This window comes from Podarcis cretensis, assembly GCF_951804945.1.
Source record: "Podarcis cretensis genome assembly, chromosome: 2".
Taxonomy (NCBI): Eukaryota; Metazoa; Chordata; class Lepidosauria; order Squamata; family Lacertidae; genus Podarcis; species Podarcis cretensis.
Genome location: NC_137171.1, coordinates 32,056,065 through 32,081,790, shown reverse-complemented (window position 1 = coordinate 32,081,790; position 25,726 = coordinate 32,056,065). Strand labels below are relative to the sequence as shown.

At 44.3% G+C, this 25,726-nt stretch overlaps 2 protein-coding genes across 6 annotated transcripts in view; one reads left to right on the top strand and one right to left on the bottom strand.

Annotated features, from left to right (window-relative positions):
* GPS1 (G protein pathway suppressor 1) overlaps positions 1-15,032 on the bottom strand; it is an 18,680-nt gene extending 3,648 nt beyond the window's left edge. Inside the window, exons 1-13 of one of the 4 annotated variants that reach the window (XM_079967681.1) lie at positions 14,905-15,032; positions 12,041-12,244; positions 9,078-9,170; positions 7,399-7,580; positions 6,113-6,277; positions 4,840-4,975; positions 3,985-4,062; positions 3,311-3,371; positions 2,921-3,006; positions 2,562-2,656; positions 1,617-1,722; positions 691-771; positions 430-567 (exon numbers count right to left, since the gene is read on the bottom strand). In XM_079967681.1, coding sequence (XP_079823807.1) covers positions 430-567; positions 691-771; positions 1,617-1,722; positions 2,562-2,656; positions 2,921-3,006; positions 3,311-3,371; positions 3,985-4,062; positions 4,840-4,975; positions 6,113-6,277; positions 7,399-7,580; positions 9,078-9,170; positions 12,041-12,244; positions 14,905-14,937 — 1,458 coding nt within the window. In that variant the 5' untranslated portion in view covers positions 14,938-15,032. Of the gene's footprint in view, positions 1-429; positions 568-690; positions 772-1,616; positions 1,723-2,561; positions 2,657-2,920; positions 3,007-3,310; positions 3,372-3,984; positions 4,063-4,839; positions 4,976-6,112; positions 6,278-7,398; positions 7,581-9,077; positions 9,171-12,040; positions 12,245-14,904 lie in introns of those variants that run through there. The other 3 variants (XM_079967682.1, XM_079967683.1, XM_079967684.1) reach the window with 3 other exon arrangements.
* On the top strand, positions 15,016-25,726 carry RFNG (RFNG O-fucosylpeptide 3-beta-N-acetylglucosaminyltransferase). 2 transcript variants are annotated; one of them, XM_079967693.1, is made up of 9 exons: positions 15,016-15,152; positions 16,927-18,065; positions 19,071-19,119; positions 19,514-19,616; positions 20,190-20,343; positions 21,607-21,692; positions 21,783-21,948; positions 22,844-22,929; positions 23,125-25,726. In XM_079967693.1, the coding sequence occupies exons 2-9, from the start codon at positions 17,571-17,573 to the stop codon at positions 23,189-23,191; spliced, it is 1,206 nt and encodes a 401-aa protein (XP_079823819.1). In that variant the 5' UTR covers positions 15,016-15,152; positions 16,927-17,570; the 3' UTR covers positions 23,192-25,726. The 2 variants fall into 2 exon arrangements, with proteins under 2 accessions (XP_079823819.1, XP_079823820.1); XM_079967694.1 differs by having other exon boundaries at positions 15,084-15,215.

Sequence of the window (25,726 nt, the reverse complement as noted above, 5' to 3'; positions counted from 1 at the left end):
AACTTTTGTGCCACAATTGGGATTTTAAGCAGGCCTTTTTTAGCACCCAGTTTGGGCTTTCATGTGGCACTGGCTTATTTTTAAATTGGTTTACAGAGAAAGAAATGCGTGGAGCATTCAGGGTGGAATGGATCATCGTGCTATGGCAAAAGTCCCATCTATGCAAGCATTGCAGCTTGCCAGATAGAACAACACCCCCAATCCCCTCTTCCGGAGGTTGTCCCAATTCCCCACACCATCCCAGCCAATATCAAGGGGGGTGGGGTGGGGAGGAGATGGGGGGAAGTCTCATGGTGCAAGCAGAAGCCCTCATGCAGGCCTTGCATTGGTAATTCCCCCCTCAGCGTTTTATCACTACAGTAACAAGCCATTAGCTTTCAGCAGCAGCAGCAGTCAGGGAGGTTTAGTTTGGATGTGACCGGTACTCACTTTGCTGTGAGAGTCTATTCTGGCATTAATCAGTCCTTCTAGGATCAGCTGAGTGAGCTCGTCCTCCAAAGCTGCCACCGTGGTGTTGAAGGCAGTGGCCATCTTCCGCATGTCTGCTGACACATAGGGGCTGAAATACTGAGAACGAGAAAGGAGCAGAGAATGAAAATGTCCATTAATGGCCCTCTATGCTGCGCTTCTGTGAGGGACCGAAAAAGACCAGTTAGGACAATAGGAGAGCAATTATTAGGATGGCATTACCTGGATGAGGGCGCGGTTTCGAATCTGCGTATAAAGTGTTCTCACATGAGGTGCCAGGTACATATCCAGCAGCAGATTATCCTGTGCAGAATTGAGTATGTCAGGAAGAACTGACACTTAAAGCTCTCCCCAACCCTTCACCCCTGACACAGCAAGAGACATGTAATTGTGAAGTTAGCAAAATACTAATGAAAAATAGGTCTAGCTATTAAAGGTTACAAAGGCATTGTCGGATGCACCTCATAGCCTGAGTGGTGGCTATAGCGATAATTTCACATCCAACAAAAGATACACAACATTTGTACTGCCTGCTATTAACCTAGAGAAAACTGATCCCAGCTAGTACAGAAGAGAGAGAGGAATTCTGCCCTCTCTATGTTGACCAATTCCGAACAAGCACAGTCTTCATAAAACAGCTAAAGAGAGTAGGGAGATGATAAGTAAGCAGTGGATACATTTATTTTATGCAACTGCTTTCACCATCAGGGCAGTGTAATTTCAGACCAGCAACTAAAGCTACATATGCATGCAGAGCCTTTTCCTCAAGCAACATTTGCCCCCCCCCTTTTCTTTATTTAGACATGGAAAAGATCTCTCTACGAACGTACATATTTACACACATAGCTTTAAATATTCCTGTGTTTTATTTTGCTGCCAGTCTGAGCTTAGCAGATGCAGGTAGTTTGCAATAAAGCTACTTGGAGAGGCTAACCTATTGGGCTCAGGTCAGACATAATGCCAAACCATGGTTTTGGCACTAAGGGACAAGCCTGGAAGGCATGTTGGACTCCTTTTAATTAATCAGTTCTTCCTGGCTTGAGGAAACCATAGCTTGACATAGACGAAAATGAATAAAAACTATGCTGCAAAATATATATATATATATCCAGCAACACACAGAGAGAGCTCAGCTCTCTGGGACTCACCTTCATCTCATCCAGCATCTTGAGACATGAGGCGTATTTGGATTCGTAGAACTTGAAGATGATGTCCCGCACCTGTGGCTCCAGCTCTAAGAAGAGTTTGAAGGAGCTGCAGATACAGTGGGTCAGAGCACAAAGTCATCCACTTCCCACACCCTTTTAAAAAGAGGCTAGGATCCCTCTCCCCTACAAGAATGGCACATGTTGGTTTCTATGGCGATTGTGCAAAAAAGGTTGAAAAAGAATGAGTCAATAAACCAATAGGCCAAAACTTCCCCTCAGGTTAGGGAAGGCTGCAATAGGTTCTTCTGCATCTTGGGAGATGTGGTCTCTAGTTATGGGGAGGCATGTCTGCCCAGAACTCAGCCTTGCTCAGGGGCCAGACAGTTCTACCATTCTTCTTTCAGACTTTTATTTTTTTAATTCGAAAAGAAGTCACAGGATGGATATTGGGAGTAGAGAACTGGTGGGAGGAGAGAAACCTGCCTAACCTCTCCTCATCATTGGTTTGCTCCAAGTTCCACACACCCACAGGAAACCAAATGCAATTGCCCTGTATTCTTCCTTTTAACTCGCAAGGGCTTCACCATCCTTTTCTTGTTCTCTCTCACATTAGCACAGTGCAGACATGTCACAGTTCTCTATTCTCAAACAGGGAAATTAACACCTAGACACAGTGGCTTAGGAACGTAAGTTCATTTAGTCCAGCATGCTGTTTTCAGCAGTGGGCAACTAAATGCCTCTGGGAAGTCTACAAACAGACTAAGAGCACCACTCAAACGAAGAGCTAGAAATCAAATCCAGGACCTTCGGGAAGTCATCTAACTAAATTGCTTACCAAAGACTAAGAGCAACTCAGAACCCAAAAGGAAAAAAACAAACAAAAAACAAAACACAGCTCTAATTCAGTTGGCCTATTTCATGCCCAAGGTCCTCCAAAGCTCTCACCTGCTGGAGATGACATTACGCTGCAATTCCTGACGGTCAAAGGTGGCTAATGCACAGAGGCCACCATACACGGCCACATTACTAGGGGACAGCAGCTAGAAAAAGAGAGGAGAGGAAGCCTCTGAAGAAGCGATCTTCAAGGATAGCTACAGGTGTAGACAGCTAGGTAGTCTGAACCCTGCTCTGTTCACATGCCCACAGAAAAGCTGGTCTTCAAGACACTCAGAAAAATCAAGGAAGAACATGGTCCCTCCTCGCAAATCAGGCCATATTAGGAACAGGCCACAGTTATCTGGCATCTTCCTCCCACACCAACCCCACAGCTTCCCCAGCTCTCAATATCTCTGCCTAATGCTTACCTCAGGGAAATCACAGTGATCAAATGAGGCCAACAGGAAGCACTTTGCTGCTTGCTTGTATTTCCGGGCAGCAAGTTCCGCCAAGCCTAGAAACCAGACTTAACAATTAGTCTTCTGTCCAAGAAACTGCTTGCATGTGTTAGGAGAGACACACTGGTAGGGTCACACAGAAACCTAGAAGAGGAGCTCCACACCTTTCCACACATCTAAGGCCAGAAGAAGGGGAACTAAAATGCAGAAGCTGTACTTGGGAATTTGCCCTGCTCTATCATGGAGTAGAAAAAGCAAGCAAGAAAGTTTGTTATGCCTAAATGCTGTGCTGTTTCTGCACACAGCAAGTCTGATCACTAAGGGCATATGCTGTATCTATGAGGCATGCAATTCACTCACCTGCGGCACACTTCAATTTGGTGAGGATTGCCTGTGTCTGGCTGTCACGTTCTCCTCTTTGCTAGAGAGGGAGGAGGCAGAGAATCAGCAAATAAACAGCAGCTTTTTTTTGCTTTTTTTTTTTTTTAATTCTTTCTGTTAAACCCGTCTGAGGAAGCACTTCTGCTATGCAATCTCCTTGGCTCCCAGCATGACCCAAGTCTGAAAAGGCACCCAGAGCTCAAGAAGGAACACCAAGCAGGATGAAAAGGAAACAGGGTCTCTGTTCAAGGGGTGCATTAGAACCCCGCAAAACGCAGTATTAGTTAATTTGCCGCCACAATCCTCCTGTGGGGCACCGAGGTCCAATATTTGACAAGGAAATTATGAAGCCTGAGGGCATAAATCCAGGGCCCCACATACCATACTGAGAGCTAACACAGAATAGCAGTTAAGAGTAGAAGTGGGGAGACCTGGCTTAAAAATTCCCATTCAGCCATGAATCCTGCTGGATGGCCTTTCTCAGCCTATGCTACCTCACAAGGCTGTTGTGAGGGTAAAATCAGAGGGGGGGACCTCTACTCTCTCGTGTGTGGCTGGAAGAATGGCTAGATACAGCTGTTAAAAAATGAAGTAAATATAAAAGGCACGGACCTGGGTTGGTGGCAATAGTCATGTTGTAAAAAGCTTACTACCTCTGCAATTTCTGGCGTGGACTCGGCTTTGCTCACATAGCTCAGGACGTGGGACCAGTTCTGGAGGTAAACACTGACCTGCAAGAGGAAAAAAAACAGACTGTAGCACTGCAATAAAAGCTGAGTGTCAGGCTTCAGGGAATCGGATCCCTTCCCTGGTGGCAGTGATTAAGAAGATCACACAAAAGGAGCGTTCTTACCAGAGTTTCTTTAATAATCACAGCGAGAGACAAAGGAATGCATATCCCTCTAAAAATGGCATTGCTCCCACTTAAGGTTCACCCCCTCCATCTCCATTAATCTATGTTACTGCTGCGTCGGCTAACCTGAGCTTGTTGCCTCTGCGCTTTCTTTTCTATCACTCTCAGAGCCCGTCTAGTCCTAGGCGAAAGGGGGGGCGGTCAGGAATGCTGTCCAAGGACACTGAATCTGCCAGCTGTCTCTCTCCTGGTGTGCCTTCTTCTAGCTGTTCCTCACCCAGTATTTCCCAGCTTTTCTCCTCTGGACTATGCCCCTCTGCAAACCACTGTTCTAAATCAATTGTGTCCTCCTGCCCTTGGGAAGGTTCAGGAAAAGGGGGTGGCTCCCACCATTCTTCCTCAGTCCAGCCCCTGACACTGAGTAAGAGGCAAAGCTCCCATTCCCTGAGAATTCTGTCTCACTAATAGGCACATCTGTAAACGAAGAAACTCATTTCTCTTGATGGGTCATCAGGCTGTAAGTTCCAAGTGGTGGGGGAGAGAAAAGAAGATTTCATTTGATGATGTGCAGCAGGTAGAGCGTATCTTGAATAAAGGCGAAATTCCACAAATGTGTCCCACTTGAAAAGGACCACTGACATATATTGTACTTTACCTTGATAACATTGAGGCACATGTTGATAACGTGCTTTGCGCTGGTGCAGTAATCGCGGGCTCGCGAATAACATTTGAGGGCATTGCTGAGGTCCCCGCAGTCAAGGTAGTGATCTCCTAAGTCATCATGGCCTCTCCTAGAAAGAAGGGATGATGGCAGCTGCAAAATGAATAAGCCAGGATGCAAAACACATAGCCCATCCCCAAAATTACAACTCAAAACAAGGCCAGAGCACAGCCCTGACCTAACAAGTCCAGCTGCTGGATAACATGCTCAGGCAAAAGGCTGTGCTTATTCAGAGTTAACAGATGCACAGAATAAAGGCATTTCTCTATATTTTTGGCAAGGTGCAGAATATCAAGCATGACAGAGCCAGTCATCATTTGTAAAGACTCTAGCATCGCTATCACAATAATCTCCTCAATAGTTTCCTGCTACAAAGCCCTCTCTCTGCTCTTCCCAAACAGCTGCTTCCAAACATGAATCTGATTCCAGAATATTCACAAGCCCAACACAAAACTAAAGTAATGAGCTTCTGTAGAAATTATAAAAGTAGGAGACACATATGTAAAGGTAAAGGGACCCCTGACCATTAGGTCCAGTCATGACCAACTCTGGGGTTGCGGCGCTCATCTCACTTTATTGGCTGAGGGAGCCGGCATACAGCTTCCGGGTCATGTGGCCAGCATGACTAAGCTGCTTCTGGCAAACCAGAGCAGTGCACGGAAACGCCGTTTACCTTCCCGCCGGAGCGGTACCTATTTATCTACTTGCACTTTGACGTGCTTTCGAACTGCTAGGTTGGCAGGAGCAGGGACTGAGCAACAGGAGCTCACCCCGTCGCGGGGATTCGAACCGCCGGCCTTCTGATCGGCAAGTCCTAGGCTCTGTGGTTTAACCCATAGTGCCACCCGCATCCCTCCCACAACTCCCTTAAATAGCAAAGTATATTTGGGTGGGTGGGACTCTTAGTGGGAAGCAGTTCAGAAAGACATGTTAACACTCACAAGGTGGTTTCTAGAATGGCTTTGTATGTGTGCACATGTGAAAACCTTTTCTCTGAATAGGTCACCTGTGCAACTTGAGTCCTGGACAGGTCTGTTTTCATGGGATTATCTACCAGTGAATCGTACAAATGATGCATTTCATTAAAACTGTTTTTTGAAGTGCATGCAAATTCACAAAACAATTTGATTCCTTTGGATACAAAATGTTGCTTCGAACGGAGAACTAGTTGTTCCCGAGTAAAGGCATCTTTGTTACAGCTGATCACCTGATGCTTTCCTTGATTGAGTTCCCTTTATAGTTCTTTAAATCCGTGTCTAGCTTTTCCAGCTTAAGAAGAGCTTTTTTGCGTGTAGCTTCAACCCACGCCGTGTCTAGAGGAGGGGGCTCTATTCCTCCATCTGGGACAGCATCAGGTGTGTTTTGTAACTCTCTGGAAAAAAAGCAGCAGACAGATAGTAAGGGGAGGCACACGATTCACTGTTATCAAGGGCAATAAATGAGCTATCAAGAGTTTGATACTGTAAGAATGGGGGGAGGGGGGAATCATAACCATTAGCAAAGTGTGTCATCCAGCCAGTTTTTAAAGATGTTGATCCAGCACTTGACAAAAACTCTCTTGATTTAGAAAAATATAAATAACGGTTTGCTTAATGCAACTCTATAAACAGTTTTCTAACTGAAGAAACAGTGGAAGTCCGCACATACCTATAATGCAATAGTTTAAAGTCCAAATACACTGGAAGTTTAGTATAGAAGCAAGGGGCCTTATGGTGTGTAAACTATTATAAAACGAGGCATGTAAGTCACAATAAAAGAGACTGTGATAAAAGTAACAAAAACTGGTTAATGGATAGGAGAGTCACTTGGGAATATGGAACGGAGAATGGGAATTCAGCCTACTTGGCTTCATAATTAGTTTCAGTTAAGGACAGTAGCATGCATGTATGTGACTTAAGATTAGTATTATTATTATTATTACAGTGGTACCTCGGGTTACAAACACCTCGGGTTACAAACACTTCGGTACTACTCCGCTAACCCGGATGTAGTACGTTGGGTTAAGAACTTTACCTCAGGATGAGAACAGAAATCACGCGCTGGCAGCACGGTGGCAGCAGGAGGCCCCATTAGCTAAAGTGGTACCTTAGGTTAAGAACGGTTTCAGGTTAAGAACAGACCTCCGGAACAAATTAAGTGCGTAACCAGAGGTACCACTGTATTATTAAAGATCACAATCAAAGAACCAGGAGGACCAGAAGCTAACTACAGTGCCATAATTGCACAAAGTTCAATTTTGGACAGAGCTGCTCCTCTCTTCATGTAGTTTGTTCACAGGACATTACTGGCTACGGGCAACTCAAATTAACAAACACAAGAAGAAAAACACAGAAAATTCTCTTTGGGAGGATGGGGTGCATGCACCAACTTGCAAGTAAGCACAAACACTGAAATTATAGGCAGTTGCAGAATTGATCTATGCAGGGTCATTTGACCAGTATGGGGATTCTCACAAACCAGAGGTTTATTTTCAGCGTTTCTTCATCTTAATACCTGGTGGCTTCAGTCAACTTCCGGTGAATTTCTTCATAAACATCAACATTGAATGTTCTTTGGACAAAGGAGAGGGCCATCTTGAGGGATTCTACTCGCAGTTGTGGGCAGTGGTCTGCAATGAACTGCAGCCGCTCGATCCTCATCAAGCCGCTGTAACTTGCTGCATACTGCTCCAGATCCTGTGGGCCACAGCACAACAAGAAAATGATCATTTACAGCAGAAAGCAATGCCCCAGATAGCAAGCTGTCCTCCCCTGCAGTTAGAATTGAAGGATTCTTCCACTGTCATTTGACTATCTCCTGCAGCAAGTAAGAACCATGCAGCAGATTCTGTTCCTTTGTGACAGAGGTGGGGAGCCCACCAGATGTTGTTAGGGAGTTGGAGTCCAGCAACATCTGGAGGGCCAAAGTCTCCCCACCCCTGCTTTATGAGAATGGTTTAATGGCATTCATCTCATCCTTGCTGTTTTCTCCACTCTACAGGGCAAGGATCTGTGCATGGCAGGTGCAGAATACAACTCCTACGGGAGCCTTGGAACAGGAGGGTTGAAATGTAAAATTGCTTCATAATAGTACACTGGGGGGAGAGAGAAATTTAGAACAGTGAGAAATCAGGAATAGTGGCATCAAGGGGATGTGTTAACTCATTTCAGAAGAGGCAGGACTATGTATAAAATTCATGGTAATCTTGCCAGTTGGTCAAGATGCCGTAATTTCTTGTCCAGCTCACATTTGCCCCATGCTCACATCATCCCATGCACACCCTCTACCTGAACTCAGAGCAAATGTTTGTGCAGCTCAGGAAGACCATGCAGAAATTGGGTAAGGAAAATATAACAAACAAAATAAATGTCTAGTTGGAAAAACCATTCAGATGAAACATTTCTCTGTGTGTTGTTTTAATTTGTGTAAGCCGCCTTGAGCCCCAGTCCAGGGAAAAGGCAGAGCAGAAATAAATATAATAATAATGAATAATCAAACATTATGGGAGGTATCCAAGCAACACGTCCAATCAGCACAAGGATTTTCAGTTGTGCAATGAGACATTCTCCCACTCTCTTTCCCCTGAGCAAACCCCGTGCCCTCCGCAAACCTGCTCTGGAAGATTGAAGGACCCCCTGGAAAAGATTTAGGGGGGGGGGAGGTGGCGAGGGAGGATGGTCCCACTGTGCAAATGGAAATCCTTGTGCTGACAGTACGCATTCCTCTGTGCTACTTTGGATAGAACTATCTATCTACCTACCTACCTACCTACCTACCTATCTATCTATCTATCTATCTATCCAAAGCATGTCCTTTGATCACTGGTTATCTAACTTTTTCCTCTGGGCTACACTTTCAGAACAAAAATTTGCTGGCGCCACACCATTTCTTTTATTGATAAGGAATACATTGGAGCGGGAAATGAAAAACAACTCCTAGCATTGCTTGCTTTATAAAAACAGAACACAACTGCTTTGTGATATGATCATAGGACATCCAGAAAGTATAACGCAATGCAGCCACATAACGTGAATCATTCCCAAAAATGTAATATTGATTATCCTTGAATCTTCCCGCTTTACTTGCCATCCTCTCCTGCCACACCCTTTGAGAACCACTGGCTTAGATGGATAAAATCTAAGTTTTTAGCAGACCTAAGAATTCCTTTCTCATTGTCACCCTCCAACACATACCAGAGTCGGGTTCTCCACCACATAGTTGATATCGGGTGCATTTTGCTGATCTTCTTGTGGGTCTACATCAATCTGCATGGGCTCCACCGCGCCCTGTAACAGCAATGTGTATATGTTAAGCAGAAGCTAGGAAGCTCCTTCCCAGCCCATGGGAAAGATTTCCTCATACACCAGCAGATATAGCATGGCTAGAAACCCAAACATTGCTCTTTCACATCTTTTGCTTGGAGTTCCATTCCCTTGAACTCTAGGCTTGATCTCTAGACTTGCCAGGAATACTGCTCCCACTCTGCATGACTCATCAGATTTCTCTGATCTCAATGTTTTTTTCAAAAAGGAAAGTGCAAGGGGGTCTGATGATTTTCTGAACAGCAGCCATCACAGAAACAAAAAACCCCCCAGAAGATAAGCTCAGTGGCACCTTCCCAGTAAGAGCCAGGTATTTATAATTTCCACAAAGACATTATGGATGTGTGTTCTGAAGAATCAAGGGTAGCTGAAATAGTTTTATGCTTGGGGTAGGAGTAAACAATTTGAGGAAACCAAAAAGGAGCATCCTCTTGCTTCACAGTTCATTCACTCAACCCTTTTCATTGATTTATATGGCCACTCCACTGTCAAAGCTCAGAACAAGCATCAATACACACACATATAATTCCACTAAATTCAAATATGCAGCTGAAAACAATATTAAAATCTCTAACCACTACCTGCATCTTGGGCATAATGCTGCCTCTCAAAAGCAAGCCAAAGGGGAAAAAAAGGATCCTTTGGTTTGTTGAGTGGGGTTATTTCATAATTCTGCAGAACCACCAATCGTGGCTCATGGGTTATCTATTGAACTCATCACTCACCAGCTGAAACAAAGAATCCAATAAATATAGATTTACAGATCCTAGCAAGCTAATTTATTATCTGGTATGATAGTGCTAAAGCAAAACATGCATTTCAAAGTCATGGTGTGGGCTACAAATGCAATAAGAAATAAGGAATTTGAAAGTTGATCAAGTGACTAAAGATGCACACTGCCAGGGTGCCATTTGTTCTGGGGTTAGCCTTGATCCTAATTAGAACAGGTCACATCTCTGTGAACCTTCTAAAACAGCGGTGCTCAAGATATTTTCCCCACAGATCACTTGAAAATTGCTGAGGGTCTTGAGTTGTCTGCCTGTTGGAGTAACTGTAATGTGCTGTGCTAGATGCCGTAGGCTTTTAAACTAAATTTTAACAGGCACACTGTGAACCACCTGAATGAAGATTGTGGACCACAGTTTGAGAACCCCCTCCTCTACAACATACCTAGGCCTTACGAATACAAGTCTATCTAAATCAGGCAAAAGGTCCACCTGTCTCAGCTCACAGTTTCCTACTGTGGCCTTCTCACCTGTCCCCTCAAGCCTCCTGTCCCCATGCTCTCAAAACCAGCTGCAGAGGGTTGGGTGACCCTCCAGAGCAGATTGTGGGTGGGTGGGTGGAGATGGAACTGAGGTCCCACTGCACCAGGAGAACCACGCATGCATTGGATGCAACCCCTACATATGCATGTGAATGAAATAAAGCTGCTAGATTTTCAGTTTCAACCTCAGTTTTAAGCTTATAGTTTCAGAGGAAACTAAAAATGCAAGAAGCTGCTGGCTGACGTTTTCAGGTACTAGATGTCATCAGGTTGGGGCTTTCAGATTTTGAGTAACATGCCTGACCCTTCCTTCAGTTGACATGCCCAGAGGAGGTAGGGACAAGCTCAGTTCTCCGCCTGAGTTAAAAGATGTCAGACAACCTAATCAGCTCATTCGCCTGACACCTCAACGTCAGCTCACCTGTTTTCCCCTGTGCATTTTCAAATCAAATTGCGTGGGCATAGGCACAGCAAAGTGCAAGTCCCAACAACTGTTTAATCCTCAGGGCTTGCAAAACCCTGTGTACAGCACTCTGGAAGCCCCGATGCAGTGCTTATGAAGTGCTATGCACAGGACTCTGTAGGTGTCACCAATCCTGAAAACTCCCTTCTGGCTCAACTGCAGCTTTACCTGCCACACACCTGACATCGTATACTATGGCAGGTGGGTGTGGCTTAGCCAAAACTGCCTCATGGACCAAATGGAAAGGCTTGATGGGCCTAACTAAACACGCAGCCAGAGGTTCCTCACTGCTGCTTTAACTGAAGATGCTAGGGAATTACCTCTGGACTTTCTGCAGAGAAAACATTTGCTCTGTTAAGTGATGGGCTTTCCAGATGCAGAGGTTAGGGAGATGGAGATGTTAACATGGAATTTTAGATCCTGTAGCAATAGTGCACAGGACTGACATTGGAACCCATACTCATACGAAGAATCACCTGATCCATGCTTTGTTATTATTTAGGTCTTCATTAGAGACCAGGCCCTAGGTGACCCCACCTTCTGAAGCGAGTTGGGTGGTTTCTGTAACAGTAACAGGGTTTTCTCAGTGGATGCATCTCATCTACGCCATCTCTCTCCTATAATCTACTCAACACTTACTCTGCTGGTCTTTAAATGCCAAATGAAAGCTCTTGGTTTCTTGCGATGGACAACATCGCCATCACATTCAATTTATTAATTGCCTTCTAAACAACCATCTCAAGGTAATTTGTGTATAATACATGCTGCTGTTTTTTACTTTGGGTGGTTTTGATGCATTACATTTTTATTGTTTTAAATATGTTGCAAGCTGTCTTGTGACTTACAACAGATATTATTTATTTAGGATACATTAACTTCTGTGACAGATTATAGCCTGTCCCCATCATCCCTCTTCTAGATGCACCATCCTTCTAGCTGTTATAAGTTTGTGCTCAACCACACAATGCAAAGTCACTTGTCATTTGAAAAAGATGTACCCACTTCAGAAAAAAAAGAACCGTTTTAAACAAGTATGGCTTAGTGCTGGCAAAAGTCAAGTCATTCTCACTCAGTCATCCTTGAGTGCTTTCTCCTTTGAGATACCTCATAGAGCAGGGTGCAGGCTGATAAGCAGGCACTTAGGCTGAAGTCTCCAGATGTACCTGGGAGGAAGAGTTCTGACCTACTGCTGCGGGGGGTGTTGTATAGATCTGTCACTGACGAGGAAGCTGAGCTCGGAACTGAACTATCCCTCATCCTGTCCTGACTCTCTGTACCCCCTCGCCCTGACACAGAGCTCGCCGGCTGCTAAAGGAAAGAAAGGTAATTAATGCCTCTGCAGTCATAGACATTACGCCTCTTGCTCATCTTAGGCTACAATAATATGCTTGAGTTTTCATTGCAGGCGTTTGTTAATTTCACTGTTGTATTACTGTGCTGCATGCCCCTTGGTCCATCCTACCATACACAGCAAGGAGTAGGGAACCTTTTTAAGTCTGAGGGCTGTATTTCCTTCTGTGCAACCTTCTCAGGGCCATGTGGCAGTGGTGGGTGGGGCGAGAGACAAAAGCAAGCAGAGCAATGAACGTTAATTTTATATTTGTGTCTACACACACACACCCAATTCTATCCTCCATGTGGGCAAGCAAGAGGCATTATCAGATTCCAAGGACACTTTCTAGACAGGCAAAATTTGGGGTGTGAAGCAGCTACAGTGAGGGTTGTGGCTTGGGAAGAGTTCCAAGGGTCAAATGAAAAGGCTGGAGGGCTGCATCTGGCCCCCAGGCCTGAAGTTCCCCACTCCTGCTATGTAGTTAGCATTCCACAGCCACAGTAAGTGAGCGCTAGAAAGAGGATTGGATATAAAAACTCTGTATTTTGTTGTCAACTAAAGAGCAGCAAATTGCATGACATCATTGGCTTGCATTCAATGCCTTCATAAAATGACACATTATGTGAAGCAGATTAATTCCTGTAATTTGTCTTCTAGGCAGCACCCACAGTTAGTATCTCCCAATCCTCTATCATCTCACAAAACATAAAGTATGGGAAACAGAACTTGTTGAGCAGATATGAGTGCTGTTTTGAACCCATTTCCACTGCAAGAAAATTCTCATGACTTTCTAAAGGTGTTGAAGAGAAAAATGGGGAATATGTCTGAGAAAGGGTGTAGAACATAGCAAAGAATATGTTTATGGACTATTACAAACTTGAAAGACAGGAACTAAAATATTTTAAGATGAACATGCACTGTGATCTAGCTTTGATCTTCACATGCAGCAAGATTTAAGTCACAATCTGCAAAATTCAACCTGAAAATGCCAGCATCAGGTGAGGGGGGAGAGCACAAAAATGTATGCTAGAGGAGAGAGACACAAATATTTCTTTTATAAAGTTATAATAAAATCTGTTGTCAAAACACCTGAAGGGATCAGGTATGCTGTGTAGAGTCGCAACACTGTTCTTTAGTTAGACCATAGCTGAAGAGAGAAAAATTGCTGAAACAGCAGATGCAAGTTGTGACGTGAGTTGCTGCTAGGAGACAAGTCCTTGAGAGTTATGTATTTATTTATCCACTGTGTTACAGCTGCTGCAGCCAGATCTCTCAGTATGAAAGACTCTACTGTATTTCAAGCACCATGTTTTCTGTTGTTTTTGATCCTACCACTTTTTGGAAGCAGATAAACAATTAGAAGAATCAACCATAAAATAGGCAATTTACTAAAATGCACTACACATAAAAGCCAAATCCTCTTGACCTTTGGTGCTGACCTTTAAAGCTGTAAACTGCCTCAGCCCAGTATGCCTGGAGGAGCGTCTCCACCCCCATTGTTCAGCTTGAACACTGAGGTCCTCCTCTGAGAGTCTTCTGCTGGTTCCCTCACTGCAAAAAGGAAGTTACAGGGAACCAGGCAGAGGGCCTTCTCCGTAGTGATGCCCTCCTTGTGGAACATTCTCCAGATGTCAAGGAGATAAAGAACTATATAACTGAGGGCAGCCCTGTATCAGGAAGTTTTAAATGTTTGATTTTTTAATATATGATGTAAGCCACCTAGAGTGGCTGGGGAAACCAGCCAAATGGGCACAGTATAAATAATAAAATAATAACAATTATTATTATTGTTATCATTCCATATTTCCATTGGTAGAACTAATTTTCTCATAATATGAGGAGTGCAGGATCTGTAACATCCCTGAAGCTGCATTTTGCAATGTGGAGATTAAACAGGTCTCTACTATTCAAGTAATTACACTACAACTGCATTGAGCCATTGCTATCGTAGATCAGGATGTGGGCCTGCACATGCGATAAGATCATTCAATCCCATCCATTTCCTCTGCAGCAGACGATTTCGGGGGTGGGTGGGGGTCTTAAACTTAAGGGTCTACACTTAAAGATATTCAGAAGCATAAGAACTATGTCCATCCACGCCTTTCCAACAAGCTGCAAATTTCATGACACCGTGTGGTTTCCACAGTGCACACTGACATGCATTAAAACAGAAAGAAACTGCCTTCACTTGTCAGGTATTAAACGGCATGTTGCAGCACAGGCCCTCAGAGGTCCCTGACGCGGTTTCTCCAAAACCAGAACCGGGTTCCGTGCAAGGCTGGCGGCAGAACCAAAGGCGTGAGACGGCAGGGCAGGCCGTAACCGCGGCCAACGGCCTTTCCCCTCGCCCAGGTCAGGGGCCCTGAGCCCACATTCAGAGCCCTCCGACCCTCTTGCGTATCCCGCCCCCCCCCCCCTTGGCCCCCTTCCTCAAGGGCTCCGCCTGGGGCGGCAACCCAGAATGACACGCGCTGCTGATCCCCCGCAGGGGCGCGATCCTCCTCGGCGACCCGGCGGGATCCTGCCCGCCCGCAACCACAGCCCTGCTCGCTGGACGGAAAGACAACAGCAGCGCCTTGTATGGGGCGAACCCGAGCCCGCCGCCGCCGCCGCCCCCCCGAAACTTCATCGGTACCTGCAAATTGAAGACTTGGACGGGTAGCGGCATATTGACCCTCGCACCATGGACTTCCGGGTCGCGCCCCCTTCTTCTTCCACTTCCGGGTCGCGCTCCACTTCCGGGTCGCGCCCGTTCCACAGGTGAACCCCTTAAAGGGGCCGCGGAGCCTTCGCTGGCCGCTGCCAACGCGCAACCCCCCCGCCCCCGCCGCGCCCCTCCCGATGTGCTCGGCGGATGGCGCCGGATCCTGAGCTGAGCGACAGGTGAGTTAAGACGCGCAGCGAGACGGCGCCCGCGTCCCTCCGCCTTGGAGACGCTGCGCGTAGGTAGGAGGCGAGAGGAGGAGAAGGGTCAGGATGGCCGCGGCGGCGGGAGAAGGGGGGGAGGATGTCAAGGTGTGTCTGTCCTTGTTGCCATGGTGACCAACCGGGGTGCGGAAGAGCAGTTGTTTCTATGGCAACCGGCTTGAGAGGCCTAAAGTGCTGCGAAGGGCACTTATGGGGCCTCTGGGACATTATCCCTCTAAAAGTCCCGTCTTCCCCGGGCGCAGTCAGCTCTTTTTGCTGAAAAGCTATCCCAGTTAAAGAAGCGAGGGCTGTACTAATCCTTTGGGAATGGCTAGTTCATGCCTGTTTTAAGTGTGTCCGTCGCCACACACTTTAAACCAGAGGCTTCAACCCTAAAACTCAGTGGATCCCAAACTCTGTCCCACTTCAAAAACTGCTGATGTTCTTGGTTGGCCACTCAGTGATTTCCCCCCCCCCCCCGCCCCGCGCCTGTAGCAGAAATTATAATGCACTGTGGTCCATGGTGTATGATTTTTAATTGTATTTCATTTCTTCTTTTTATTTCTTACGTTGCATGCATTTTTTTTACCACTTGAATTCTAAACATTCTGCAAATCAATGTGAATATTTAATGCAGGCATGCTGTGGGCCAAGTGAATGAAGCTCATGGAGCACTAGTCCCTTGTTTGGGAACCCCTGCTATAGATGCTTACTTGGGAGAAAGTATTGTAAGATCCCAGTGAGGAGAACCTCCTGAGGAAACATGCATAGGGTTGTACTATGAACCAGCCTAAGATGTTTTTCTGCTTGTCAGGAGAAAACTTCAATACCGCTCAGGAGCACTTTGTCAGGCTTAGCATTTCATTCTTTGGAACTGCAATATATTAACTGACTACACATACGCCCCTCTTTGTGGAAGCTCAGAACAACTTATTTCAGGCAGGTTTCCACCAGGCATCCACACAGGACTGGTCTTTGAAACAGATATGTCTGATTCTTTTCAATGTTAGGTTTGTTCAAGCTCACAGAAATCAATGAGTTTAGGATGGTGCACCTAATATTGTGTAGGTTTGGGCTATAACCTTGTTTCAAAGACATGTGATGTTTGGGAATGAGACCGTTTGTGTGTGTGTTTCCTTCCAAATCTTTTCCTGAAAGAATACCATCTGACTCAGTTTGAGTCATACATACAGTGCAATATGAAGCCATGTCTGCTCAGAAGTAAATGGGGCTTACTCCCAGGTAAATGGGATTAGGATTGTAGCTTTAGGCATATTTAGAGCTGTACCACTGAAATCAAGTCCTATTGATTTCAGTGCATCTATTCCAAAAGTACTAAATCTGTATCCAACCCTATGTTTTTTCATCTGATTTCCCAGCAAGGGAGGTGATAATTATATGAAAAAATCAATTAAGAAGCTTTTATTCACGACCATTTCCCTTCTGTCAGTGTATTAAATACACTACAGATTATACTGAATAATTGGTTTCTGGAACATGCACAGCTGCAATATTTAAATAGATTTAAATAGATTTAAATTGACAGGCCATGTGGCAGATACTTGCAGTGCAATAGCAAGTTTAAATAACCATTCTTTAGTTGCACTTCTGTCTCTTGCAACTTGGTTCACGGAGGTTGTTAAGAATATGTGTAGTTTTTTAAAGAATTCCTGGTTCTCATGTTCACGTACAGAAAACTCTAAAATGTGTTTGTTTTTACGATATTATAACAATGTCATTTTTTTAACAGAAAAACTTCATCTTATTGAAAGTGTGCCTATCACCTGAAGAAAGGTGCAGATGGGACACTGATAATGCACGTTAATAAGAAGTGGCTGTACCTTAGTGATAGAGCACAGGCCTGGCATGAAGAAACTCTGAGATTCCGTCTCCAACCAAAGGACCAGATAGCAAGTGACAGGAAAGACCCCTACCTAAGACTCTGGAGAGCTGCTGCCATTAAAAATAATACTGTATCAGATAGGCCATCTGACTTTAAAGCAACTCCATGTGTTCATAAAGAGTAAAGCTGTGTGTGCACAGACCTGTCTTGATTTTTGCTTCATGGTGTCTTTAAACATTCAGCCTCAATACTTGTCAATATACAATTTTAAAGTTGATTAAATGAACTTACATATACAAATAATACAGTGGCTTAGAGGATTCCCTCTCCCTGTGGAACAGGTGCCAAATCTGTGTTTTACTGTTAGGATGACAAGTCCAGAGGTTAGAACCTGAAATATAAGTAGGTGTCTATGGTATTTGAGTGCCATAAAAATTATATTCTGTTGCTGGGAAATTACTAGGCCTTGACAAATGTATCAGTTTCTGTTTTTCTCACCTTAAAATAATGTCACAAGTTTACAATATGACAAAGGCCCTTGGGGCTGAAGAATGAGCTTTTCCTGCATTAAGCTCAGTAAGATCTGCTTCCTGCTCTCAGTTATCTTTTGTGCAGTTCTCCTCTTGCTAATCCCCAAATTCCAGGCCATTTGGAAACCTAGAAGTTATCCACAGCCACCACTTCCTTTTAATGGTTCCAGCAACAGTGACATCACTTTGCAGCTGGTGGAGTCCAGTTCAATTGATCATTTGGATGATGAGGCGAACAATATAGTGTCCTTGGTGAAAGAAGAACTGTTAGAAGAATGGAGTCACTATATCATAACCACTGGGAGATCTGGTCTGAAGGCTAACAGAAAGATGAATGAGAGCCCAATTAATCGATTGGACAATTTGATGAAAGACCATGAGGAACCTGCTTTAGCCTCTGCTAAGGAAAAGCTGGAGTTGAAGGATATCTTTATTGCTGTGAAAACAACAAGGAAGTACCATAGAACAAGGCTGAACTTGCTGTTCCAAACATGGATTTCTCAGGCTAAGGGGCAGGTAAGAACACTTTCCTCACCAAGCTAAAATACTAACTTGTTTAACACAGAAATCTCATACTCTCTCATCAGGTATAATTCATAGAACTTATTCAGAGACAGCATGAGGAGGGTCATGGGGCCATGCAACCTAATCTTACCCACATCAGTAACATATCAGGCTACAATGCCATCTGGATATTCAGCATGCATGAGAAGGGACTGTGTGGGTAAACTGACATAAATGTATGTAGAGATCTTCTATGTGAGGTGGGTGATCTGAATGGAACAGAGCCTTCCTTGCATGGAGAGCCTTCCTTGCATGGAGGATCTCTTATGTTCACATATAGGTTAAAGGTAAAGGGACCCCTGACCATTAGGTCCAGTCGTGACAGACTCTGGGGTTCTCATCTCGCTTTATTGGCCGAGGGAGCCGGCGTACAGCTTCCGGGTCATGTGGTCAGCATGACTAAGCCGCTTCTGGCAAACCAGAGCAGCGCACGGAAACGCCATTTACCTTCCCACCGGAGCGGTACCTATTTATCTACTTGCACTTTGACGTGCTTTCGAACTGCTGGGTGGGCAGGAGCAGGGACTGAGCAACGGGAGCTCACCCCGTCGCGGGGATTCAAACTGCTGACCTTCTGATCGGCAAGTCCTAAGCTCTGTGGTTTAACCCACAGCGCCACCCGCGCCCCACCCTCACATATAGGTTATATGCAAGATATTCATGGGGAATGTGAAATCCTTGATCCTTGTTTTGGTGGAATTTTTCCTGGGTTGAGCAAAAACCTGCTTGTACAATGTTAGATGACATATTTGGTTCTCTCTCCACCAAATTAGGTAGCCAAATGCTGATTAAACTTCCACATAGGAAAGAGACACTGATCCTTTCCTGATTTTTAGCTTGCTGGAAACCAGTAGAATGTCTTTTTGCTCAATGTTCAGACTAAAACTTAACATTAGTGTTACTTCAAAATCTTCAGGATATAAAGTCTTTCTTTGTTGTTTTCCATGTTTCCCACAGACATTTATATTCACAGACTGGGATGATCAGGAGCTACGTCTCAGGGCAGGTAAGCTGCTTCCCAAATTTCTGAAAGTTGTAACAGGTTTATATTTATAGGTGACACATGTTAAATAAATTTGCTATCTTCCTAGGAGACGGACAGTAGCTCAGTGATAGAGCATGTTTTGTGTGCAGTACACCCCAGGTTCCATCCTTTGCATCTCCAGTTTTAAAAAAGGGGATATAAAGTAGCAGGAAATATAAAAGACCCCTACCTGAGTAAACAATATTTGCTTCTGCACTGCTGCAAGGTATGAATTCTGCTTTGCTTGTATCAGATGTCTATGTAATCCACACTGAATATTACCCAGAGCATTTCTTCATATGCAAGCCCTACTGTATTTGTTATCTCTCTTACAAATCATGCATCTTCCCCTGTTTTAATCATTTTTCTTTTATAGGGGACCATGTAATCAATACCAACTGCTCAGCTGTTCACACTCGCCAAGCTCTCTGCTGCAAGATGTCCGTGGAATATGATAAATTCCTAGAGTCTGGGCGAAAGTAAGTGAGAGTCACTATTTCCATTAGTGCCTATTTTTTAATTCTCCTTTCTGGCATCAGTGAGTTAGCATGAGCTACCTCCAGCACAACTGATGAGCATAAAAGAAACCAAATTTGTCTGAAAGGATGAGTAGCAAATCAAGATACAATGGTACCTCGGGTTAAGAACTTAATTCGTTCTGGTGGTCCGTTCTTAGCCTGAAACTGTTCTTAACCTGAAGCACCACTTTAGGTAATGGGGCCTCCCAGTGCCGCCGCACCGCTGCTGCGTGATTTCTGTTCTCATCCTGAAGCAAAGTTCTTAACCCGAGGTACTATTTCTGGGTTAGCGGAGTCTGTAAACTGAAGTGTCTGTAACCCGAGGTACCACTGTACTGACTTCTGATCTAACTTTCTTCAGTTGAGAAGAGCTCCTCTACTTTTGCCTTCTCAGATTGTGGCCTCATTTGCCTTTTCATGGTTGTGATTCTGTGAGGTGGGCACTTTCACCAAAGAAACCCTGGTAGAAAGAGTCATCTTGTAATGCCTTGTGACCTCCTCTGTGTCTCTCCATGTCTTGTTTTTTTCCTGCAGGTGGTTTTGTCATGTGGATGATGATAACTATGTGAACCTGCACAATCTCCTGCATCTCCTGTCTGCTTTTTCACACAGCCAAGATATATATGTGGGGAGACCAAGTCTAGACCATCCAATTGAAGCAGCAGACCATGTTCGGAATGACGGATCAGTGAGCATGTTCTATAATTGAGTCTCTGTTATCTCAAACTGAACAAATCAGATTCTTGCACTCGCTATGTATTCCTCACTTAAATATCCTGGAAGTCCTCCTCCTTCTTTGCTATTTACAGCCAGGTTTCCCCATCCCATTGCAGAATGCAACTTGGGAACACTTTCCCAACACATATGGTGCTCAGGAGGTTTTCTGCAGCTGCTTGCACTCAGAGTTAGACCCTTTCTTAGGTCTCATTATCTTATCCTATACTAAACTGAGATGGCAGTAGAGGGACGTGGTATGTCATCTGTAATTCAGCTGATACTCTCTCGATTTGCTCACATCCCCCTGTAGTCTAAATATGATATCTTTATAAATTACACTCAGAGGGTTGCCAGCTTCAGATGCAAGCGACATAATTTCCACCCCTCTCTTCATATACTTCTCAGTGGTCAGCACAGCTACCTAAGGAAGAATTTGTGAAGTAATAATTATATGGCTTTTGCTGTTTCCTAAGCCATCGCTACTCTGGGATGAAAAATCATCTTACAGAGGTGCCTTAGGAAAGTAGGCACCTTCCTCTGCGTGCAGATTCTGTCCTTCAGATCCATGCTTCATCCTTGTTGTGCTGTCGCATTGTGCTGCTCTTCAGGATAGCTCAGTTGGTAAAGCAAGAGACCTTTAATCTCAGTGTTGTGGGTTCGAGCACCAAACTGGGTAAAATATTCCTGCCTTGCAGCTGGTTGGACTAGATGACCCATGTGATCCCTTCCAGCTGTACAATTCTATGATTCTATGATCTGTTGAGAGTCTTTGGATATGGAGATCAAACAACGTACAGTGGTGCCCCGCAAGACGAATGCCTCGCAAGACGGAAAACCCGCTAGACGAAAGGGTTTTCCATTTCGGAGGTGCTTCGCAAAACGAATTTCCTATGGGCTTGCTTCGCAAGACGAAAATGTCTTGCGAGTTCCTGCGGGTTTTTTTCCTCCCCCCCCCTTTTTCTAAGCCGCTTATCCGCTGATCAGCTAAGCCGCTTATTAGCTGATCTGCTAGGCCGCTAAGCCGCTTAACAGCTGATCTGCTAAGCCCCTAAGCCGCTAATAGCGCTAATCCGCTAAGCCGCTAATGGGCTTGCTTCGCAAGACGAAAAAACTGCAAGACGGATTCTTTTCGTCTTGCGAGGCACCACTGTAAACATTCCTGATGCATGGATAGGATCTGACTTACCCAGGTGACCATAAAGCTGACAGAAATATTATTTGTTTATCTTGGTAGACCACTGCAAAGTTCTGGTTTGCCACAGGTGGTGCAGGGTTCTGCATCAGCAGAGGTCTTGCCCTCAAGATGAGCCCCTGGGCTAGGTATGTGCTACTTGGACAATTCTCTCTTTTTTCCTGCTGCCGTACTAGAATCTAGAAGATTTCATTCTCTGATTTATTGTCTTTTGACAGCCTAGGAAGCTTCATCAGCACTGCAGAGAGAATTCGACTCCCCGATGACTGCACCATTGGTTACATTATTGAGGGGCTGTTGGAGGTGAAACTCTTGCGCAGCCTCTTGTTCCACTCTCATCTGGAAAACTTGCAGCAGCTGCGTGGCGAAGCTGTGCTGAAACAGGTATGGACAAATCTTCCTTAATGCATGCAGATATCTCTTCCGCTTGCCTGTCCATCAAAATACATACATGTATGTGGATTTGTGGCTGAAGCTATTCTAAGAGTTTGGTGTGTGTAACAATTTATAAAAGTACTGTAATACATATGCCTTTTCCAAAGGCTTGCCACAACCATGGAAAAACCAAGAAGGGGGAAATTATGGAAAACAAATATATCTCTACACATATTTAAACAACATACACTAATATGGCTATTATTATTATTATTATTATTATTATTATTATTATTATTGGTGAGGAAAGCCTTGAGGGCCTGAAAGTGGTGCAATGAATAAAAGCAGGGAACGCCACTGAACTTCAGAGCAGGCTTCGAAGAGGCATTTAAAAGTGGTAGCTACACCGCTGCTAACAGAATGGAGAAATGGAATGAATGAACAAGCAGGATGTAAAGATATCTAGTGCCAGGAGAGGGGTTGTGAAAGTATAACAGAATTGGTGGCTTGAGAAGCCCTAAATTCAGGTCTTGGGTGGTTTGATGGTTTTGCTACATAATCTTTCTGAACTGTGACAAGTCCTAGCAGGTGAAAGTAAGAGGCAGAAACACTAATGACCTGCTTCATCCTGGTCTTCTTCATTCTGGGGGAATGTCCTTTTGACACATCTAGTCTGGGCCTAAGCTATGTTTGCATTATCCTGAGTGGCAGTTAGGGATCACTCACCAGCAACTTATTTGTTCACCATTTATTTTTACATGATTTCTGCTATTTGTCTTGGAAATACCACAAGGCTACTATCCCTCCCTTGCCACTTCTGCATTTGCCACCTCCTTATTCTTGTATTGTTTGCCATGCTCTGGCAAATGCTGTTTCTAAGCACGTGTTTTCCCCCCACTGTCAGGTTACCTTGAGTTATGGTGGTCCTGAGAACAGGCGCAATGTTGTAAGCGTGGGTGAAGTGTTCAACATACAGCAAGATCCAACTCGGTGCGTATGTAACCATTTTTCAAATGAAATCAATTTGACTAACAAATCCAAGCACAAGAATAAGAAATGGCATTTCTTTGCCAGCAAAATTTACTGACCAGTTATGGCCAATGTCCCTGCACTGGTGGCTTTGTATATTTCAGGCCAGATTGTGTTAACTCCTCTGACAGTTTCTAATTTTCTTTCTATTTGCAGATTCAAATCTGTCCACTGTCTCCTCTACCCTGACACTGGATGGTGCCCCAGTCTAACAGTGAACTGATATCTGTCCTAACATTCAGCAAGGACTCTTGCTGGTCCTTTTTTTTTAATGTGCAGCCAAAGCTGTCTTTGGGGAGAAAACGGAAGACAAGGTCAAAGCAAGTGTCGAGATGCCCTGACCACTATTGTAAATGGTCTTTGGACATATCTTTAGTCTTGAAGCACATCATAAGCTATATCTGCAATGCTCTTCTCACTCCTTTTCCAATCACATATATGTCATGTTAGCCAAACCTGTTTCCTATTGCATTGCATTTGTACAACCTCAGGAATGTTACAGTCTGGCACTGTAGCAATATAGTTGAGGGCTAATCTTCTTTCTACTAGAATGCTTGGAGTAAAGCACAAAGCTTTGTTTTAAGACTTCACATAGGAAAACAAGAGGGTTTTTTAAATGGAAAAATAGTGTAATCAAGAAGTTGTAGCCTGTTGTTTATTCTGCCTCAGCATCTGTATCCTTGTGGAACCAGACTAGAAATGCTAGTGACTGCTTGCCTACTAATGATTATAAAGTAGACCAGTATTTACAGAGTGCATATTCTCAGAAATACACTGAGAGGTGATACGATAGCCATTTTCAAATATCTGAAGGGCTGTCACATGGAATAAGCTTTCCCCCCCTTTTTTTCCTACTCCAGAGTGTAGTACCTGAACCAATGGATTCAAATTCCAGAAAGGAAATTCCAGTTAAACATTGGGAAGAACTTTTCTGATAGGGAGAATTGTTATGACAGTGCAACAGACAACCTCAGAAAGTGGTGGACTATCCTTAATTGGAGGTTTTAAAGAGGTTGGGTGGCCTTTGTCAGGGATTTTTTTAGCTGTGATTCCTGCATTGTAGGGGGTTGAATTAGATGCCCATCAGGTCCCCTCCAACACTATAATTCTTTGATTCTATCCTGCTCCTGTGTTCCATGCTATAGCAGAGCCACTTGCCTTTATGGCCATTTGAAAGCTATCTTATACATGTACTGTATTTCACGTTTGCCTGGCTGAAAAACATATACATACAAGTCCCCCACTGTTACCTCCAAGTCCCACACCTATTTGTCTTGAGCATTCCGTGCCCTCACCACTAACTAATATAATTGAAACCCCCATTTATCTTGGCTGGACCACTATACGTTTATTGCTTTTTGTATTGTAGCTTGTCTCCTCTTCTTGATGCATTCCACAATCAATATGCTGGATATATGAGGAAAGAACATTTGTTAACTCATGATGTATGTGATACTATTTAAGGACTTTTTCGATGATGGACTGGATTAGCTCTATAAAGGACGTTTTATAATCCTGGAACTGTGAATGTTTAATATTCTCTGCAATCAGTCTTCAGCTAGCATAAAATAAACTACAAACGTATACAGCGGTACCTCAGGTTACATATGCTTCAGGTTACATACGCTTCAGGTTACAGACTCCGCTAGCCCAGAAATAATGCTTCAGGTTAAGAACTTTGCTTCAGGATGAGAACAGAAATTGTGTGGTAGTGGCACGGTGGCCCCATTAGCTAAAGTGGTACCTCAGGCTAAGAACAGTTTCAGGTTAAGAACAGACCTCCTGAATGAATTAAGTACTTAACCTGAGGTACCACTGTACTATACTGGCATGGTATAACCCTGCTTGTAAATACTGTAGCAGCATTCGCCAAAAAGTTAAAAGGGTTAGGGAAAAGGTGAAGGGACCCTGTGTGTGCAGCCCTGAGATGAAATAAGTAATAACTGAAATGTTGACAAACTATCAGTTTATCAGGCCTCTCAAAGAATCTATCCCACCTTTGCAACCATAAGAAAATGAAGGTACTACACATCCATTTAAGGAACTCATACTACTTTAATAGTCATGAAGACAGTTTGTTAAGGGCCTCTTAACGACTCTCAGCATCCTTAACAAACAACAGCAGCAATTTATTTCTTATACCCTGCCCATCTGACTGGGTTGACTCTGCCATTCTGGAATGGGCTTATAATTGCCTCAGATCTGCCTTTCCTCGTTGTTCATACTGCTTGTATCACAATAGAAATAAATATGCAACTCTCTCAAAAAATGGGCAATGGGGCGATACTCAACTAAATTGTGTTTGGCATGGACCACCCACAGTACGATTAATAGGACTGTGCACTGGATTTGTCCTGAGACCTGAATCTCTAGCGCAAACTGAACTATTCAAAGGAATCTGGGCCTCATTTGAGTTTGATTGAGACAGCCCCAGATCTCTGTAGGTTGGATTAAGTGGCCCAGTGTCATCCAGGACTGTTGGGATGGGGGTGGGGCATCAGGCAGGAAGGAGAGGCAGTCTTGAGGAAGGAGGAGAAACCGCAAAAAGGAGGAACCTACTGGGTGGCTCAATCTTCATGATGGAACAAGGTGCTCTCCTGCCAGGCCTGTCCTCCTTCCTGCTTCCTGAAGCAGATCCTGTGTGGAGCTGGTCACTGCTCTTTTGCAAACAGCTTCCCTGCAAACAAGCTTCCTTTGTGTGCAGGGAAGCTGCTTAAGCAGCACCGCCAACTTCAAAGCCGCCTGCTCAGGGGTTTTT